This window comes from Sander vitreus, chromosome 1, assembly GCF_031162955.1.
Source record: "Sander vitreus isolate 19-12246 chromosome 1, sanVit1, whole genome shotgun sequence".
Classification (NCBI taxonomy): domain Eukaryota; kingdom Metazoa; phylum Chordata; class Actinopteri; order Perciformes; family Percidae; genus Sander; species Sander vitreus.
This window is the reverse complement of record NC_135855.1, coordinates 32,836,203-32,840,919: the sequence shown is the minus strand read 5'-3', so window position 1 is coordinate 32,840,919 and position 4,717 is coordinate 32,836,203. Positions and strand designations below refer to the sequence as shown.

General features: G+C 43.2%; 1 protein-coding gene across 1 annotated transcript; it reads right to left on the bottom strand.

The window, feature by feature from the left end:
• Nucleotides 1-229: 229 nt before the first annotated feature.
• irx3a (iroquois homeobox 3a) lies at nt 230-4,239 on the bottom strand. Its single transcript, XM_078252782.1, has 2 exons — nt 3,691-4,239; nt 230-3,049 (listed from the first exon to the last, which is right to left on the bottom strand). The coding sequence occupies exons 1-2, from the start codon at nt 3,907-3,909 to the stop codon at nt 1,985-1,987; spliced, it is 1,284 nt and encodes a 427-aa protein (XP_078108908.1). The 5' UTR covers nt 3,910-4,239; the 3' UTR covers nt 230-1,984.
• Nucleotides 4,240-4,717: the final 478 nt, after the last annotated feature.

Genomic DNA, 4,717 nt, shown 5'->3' with positions numbered 1-4,717 from the left:
AGCGCACAGGAACATGGCCGACTGCGAGTGACTGTAGAGGGAGCTCCAACACCAAGTTTACATAAACTTCCTCTGATAAGGGCTCCCACATGCAAATGATCACATCACGGGCAAACAAAATAGATGATGTTATTATTAGTTCTACAGCGACCATATATTACAATTACACCAAGGAGCAGCGTTGGTTGAGGAAAATGTATGATATATGTGAAGAGCAAAAGCATTACAAATTGAGCATGATGAGATCTGGGAGTTGCACTGTAAAGCCCAAATCCATCTTTAGGATCAGCTGAAAGCGCTCTTACCAAATACCGACGACCATCTAACAGCCATTCATTTCCTAAAGTCTCTTTTATAGACCAAACAATTTCAGACGAAAATTAATGAAAGAATTATTCATTTAAATACGACCGCTACGCCTCTATATAAGGATAATCCCACAACATTAATATTCAAATGTATGCCGCAATACTGGCTAATTAGCCCTAAATCCCTCCACTACAAAAGTGTGATAAATCCCTCTCGAATATTTACTTATCACTGCCACTGAGAATGTGCCTCAGGCTGTCCACTAACACAAAAACCAAAGCAATGCAATTCAAGCTGCAATGCACAATAACAGCCACCATCAAAAAGCAGCTGTCGAAATACCTCGGCCAAAAACCAACATATATATATATATATATATATTTTTTTTTTAAAGTTGCAGCAGTTCATTTATTAGCCAAAATATAGACTTTCTTGTACAATTTGGTTCACAAGTATGTACATATTCTTAACTTTATATACAAAACATTTGAACATCAAATCCTCACAGAACTTACAAAAAGAAAACAAAAACTCACAGACTACAGGTTCATACATTATTACATTAGCAGTTTTACACAGGACATGCTTACAATGTAAGTATACAGAGATGTATTATTCTTATTTTACATTCCATATTCAAATTAAAATAAAATAATAAAGAGGATGGGTGAGAGGTTATGGAGAGGAGAGAGAGACGAAAGAACCTTCTGCTTCTAGTTGGTTCTGAGGCCTAAAACCCACAGAGGGGGGGGGGGGGGGAGGGGGGGGGGTGGTTGTAGTGATCCAAAAAAAAATCTACTAATAATAGCCTCGGGGAGAAATAAAAAACAAAGTGACAAAAAAGTGACAATTGCCTTTCAAAAACGAGCCTGTGGTGAATTTGCATTGAGCTCATTTGCATGACCAAACAAGTAAGTGTAACATAGGCCTTGACGAAATAACACAAGCGCGCACACAAGGATAAAAAAAAAAAAAACATCTTAGAATAAAAGCTAATTTGGGTGAATATGGCGTTTAAAAAAGAAAACGTGATATGGCATAACAAAATTATAATTCCCACATGTCATTAATTGACAGCCTCGCTATCTTTGAACTGGGTGGAAAGCTGTTTTTAACAACTTTTTCTCTGCATCCAAGGCACTAGATCTCTCTGAAATGGTGGCAATGAAAATTAAAAAATGTATTCATTGGACTGCCTTTTATCAGAGCCCATCCTGGGTCTCAGTGAATTTACTGTTGAAAACGAGTTGGTTGATGAATTTATGTAAACCATTGAATACAAGCACATGGGCCTTAATATCATGTAACAACGCCAAATAAAGGAAGGAAGGAAGGAAGGAAGGAAGGGGAACGGAAATCAAGAACAGTTTTCACCCAATTCAACTTTTGACTTTTTTCTTAAATGCTTTCTCACGAGGTTTTCACAATCCTCTCGGACATTTTTCAAAGCAGCTACACACACCTCGCACACTCACACACAGTCATACTTCACGCACAACTGTATTCTGTAAGCTATAACATTGTAACACTGTTCATCTGTGTGGCCTAAAGAGAGAAAAAAAAAATCCATGAAGAGGCAAAGAAGGCAAAGGGAGGTCGAAAGTAATAGAAATGAATGACGGGCAATGACTAGTGTCTTTGTTTTTTTTTTTGTAGTTATTTATACATGCGCGTCTCAGTGTCGGGGACATGTACCTGTGACTGAAGTCTCTGAACTATGACTCCTGTCCTCCGTTTGCCTGCTGCTGTAGAGGGCCAGGCCGGTGGCAGTGGCCTGGTTTGCCAGTCCCAGATAATGATTTGAGTTCAGTAAAGCCAGCTGATGCGCCGAGAAGGCTCGGTTCGTCCAGTTCTGGATTTTCCCAACGGGACAAGAAGAGATGAGTCTATGAGGGGCGATAAGGGTCTGGGCGGCCGGTCCTGCGGAATTGCTGCCGTTCATTTGTGGCGATTTGCGCGGATTGTCAGGGGCCGTGGCTGTCTCTGCCAAAGACCAGATCTTTGGCTTTTGGGCTGGGGCAGGGCTGTTTTCTGAGGGGGGTGAACTAACGGACACGGGGTTCAGTTTGAGCTGTTCGCCGTTTGCTTGGGACGCTTTGGTGTCCAAAGAAGAGTGATGGTGGTGGTGGTGGTGGTGGCTGTGGAAGTGCTCTCCTCCTCTCTCCACGTCTTTGCCCTCTTTCCCCACAGCCTTTAGAAACCTCTGGTCGGGCCCTTGTAAATCCTCATAGCCGTCAGAAATCTCAGAGTCACTCCTCCCGTCGAGTTTCATATCTGAGTGCAGGTCGTCCTGGTCGTCCAAGTCGTCCTTGTTCTCAATATTTTCCGTGTCGATGTTCTCCAAGTCGATCTCCTCCTCGTCCTCCCTCTTGTCCCCCTCCTCCCCCTCGTGATCGCTGCCGTACACATTTCCCTCTTCGTCGGTGCGGTTCCGGGGGGCCCAGGTCATCTTGTTCTCCTTCTTTAGCCTCCTCCTGGCGTTGGCGAACCAGGTGGACACCTGGGTGAGGGTCATTTTGGTGATGATGGCCAGCATGATCTTCTCTCCCTTGGTTGGGTAGGGGTTCTTGCGGTGCTCGCTGAGCCAGGCCTTCAGGGTGCTGGTGCTCTCCCTGGTGGCGTTTTTGGGTCTGGACGGGTCACCGAACTGATATTGGCCATATGGGTAAAAAGCAGGGTGATGGTGGGCAAACCCTGGGTGCTGGACACCGGGACTGTCTTTCAGTTCATACTGAGCACCCTGAAAAGACAAAGAACCAAAGAGTCAGAGGGATTTATTAGGCTATATTAATATAAAATAGTAATGCCATATAGGAAACTTTGCCTGTAATCCTTCATCATGACAAATATAACCACGCCTCACAGTATGACGTGGATTCACAGTAATAAAACAAACATTTAAGTTATTATTAAAGTGTAAACAAACAATACTGTTAATGTATGTTTGTCACATCTCCAATCGTTATTTACGTACCACAAGCTTAGCAACTGAATGGAAAATTAAACTAGGCCTACTTTTCATTTATTTCAAACGAAACACTTGCACGGACTAGACTTTACTTTTTATGAATTTATTTCCCAACCTACATGTAAACCTCATATACAGCAAGTTTTTGTTAACTTTCTTTGCTTTCAGTTTCAGGACATGGTGTGCTGTCAATAAGCATATGAAGCACAGTGTGTTCATGTGTTACTTTTTAGCCACTTTTTAACTAAATTTCACAAAAGCTTCAGCGACAAAGTAGCTACAGCCTACACCACGGCGCTCCAAAAGTTTACACTTAAAACGTGCCAGCAAACCTTTCCTAAAAACTTCTTTATTTCTTTTATTTTCAAAACATAAAAGTTATGGATGAGTTAAGAGAGAGCAGAGTGACTCACCAATTGATTGAAAATTGATATATCGTTTGAGTAGGGCAGAAACGCTCCATAGCCCTGCGCTGCTGCGGCGAAAGGAGATCCATACATAGTGGAGAGGACGTTGGAGAGTGCGCCGGACGGACTGAGCTCTGTCCCGGCCCGGGCATTGCTGGCGATCCCCTGGCGCTCCGGCGGGTATATCGGTCGGATGTACTGATATCCCAGCTGAGGGAAAGACATGGTGGTAGGAAAAGGGGAAAAAGTCTGCTGCAATCACACAAAGCAAGGGAATTGCCTCGATATCCACTTTTACAGTGTGAGCATGTGAGCAACAAAAGGTGCAAGCAAGGGAAGTCTATATTTCCTCGGGAACAGCCAGTGTAAACGATCCGGTTGCGCCCCTTATTTCTTCTTCTTCTTCTTCTTCTTCTTCTTCTTCTTCTTCTTCTTCTTCTTTCCACCCTCACTTCCCTATTGATCTGGATGGACTAAGGTCAGGTCCTTACAGATTGCTTTAGATTATTGGGACTCCCTTGCTCAGATTGACATTTCTAGTCGTTTAGAAGCCCCTCCTATTTCTCAAATCTCATCCCTCTCATACACACCGCACACCAAACAGCCTCTCTCTCTTTCTTTCTCTCCACCTACCTCCCTCCCTCTCCCCCCCCCCCCTCTCTCTCTCCCTCTCTCTCTCTCTTTCTCTCTCTCTCTCTAGCTCTTCTTCTCCCGGATAAGTGCACTGACGTCGCCAGCTCTTATTTGAATGGGGTTTCAAATCTCATTTTATGGCTCGCCAATCTATTTCATTTGTTAATTGTTCGCGTCTGTCCCACCACATTTTTTTTGTGATAATTCTCAATTTTGGCCATTTGCACAACAGTAAGCATTTTGGTGTCAGTGACTGATTAACTTTTTTTTTTTTTGGTCTGCAGTTTCCTTTTAATGCACGGATGCAGAAGAAACTTTGAAACGTGGAGACTCGCCTAAAGAGGACATCGGTTAAAAAGTCAAACTGGCAAGTGTTACGTTTAAGAACACTTAAAGCCAG

What these genes read in the sequence shown, in the direction of transcription:
- irx3a (XM_078252782.1), bottom strand. Translation starts at nt 3,909, where the DNA reads ATGTCTTTCCCTCAGCTGGGATATCAGTACATCCGACCGATATACCCG. An exon ending in TATCAATTTTCAATCAATTG is followed by an intron (nt 3,050 to 3,690) that starts GTGAGTCACTCT and finishes TTGTCTTTTCAG; the next exon opens with GGTGCTCAGTATGAACTGAA.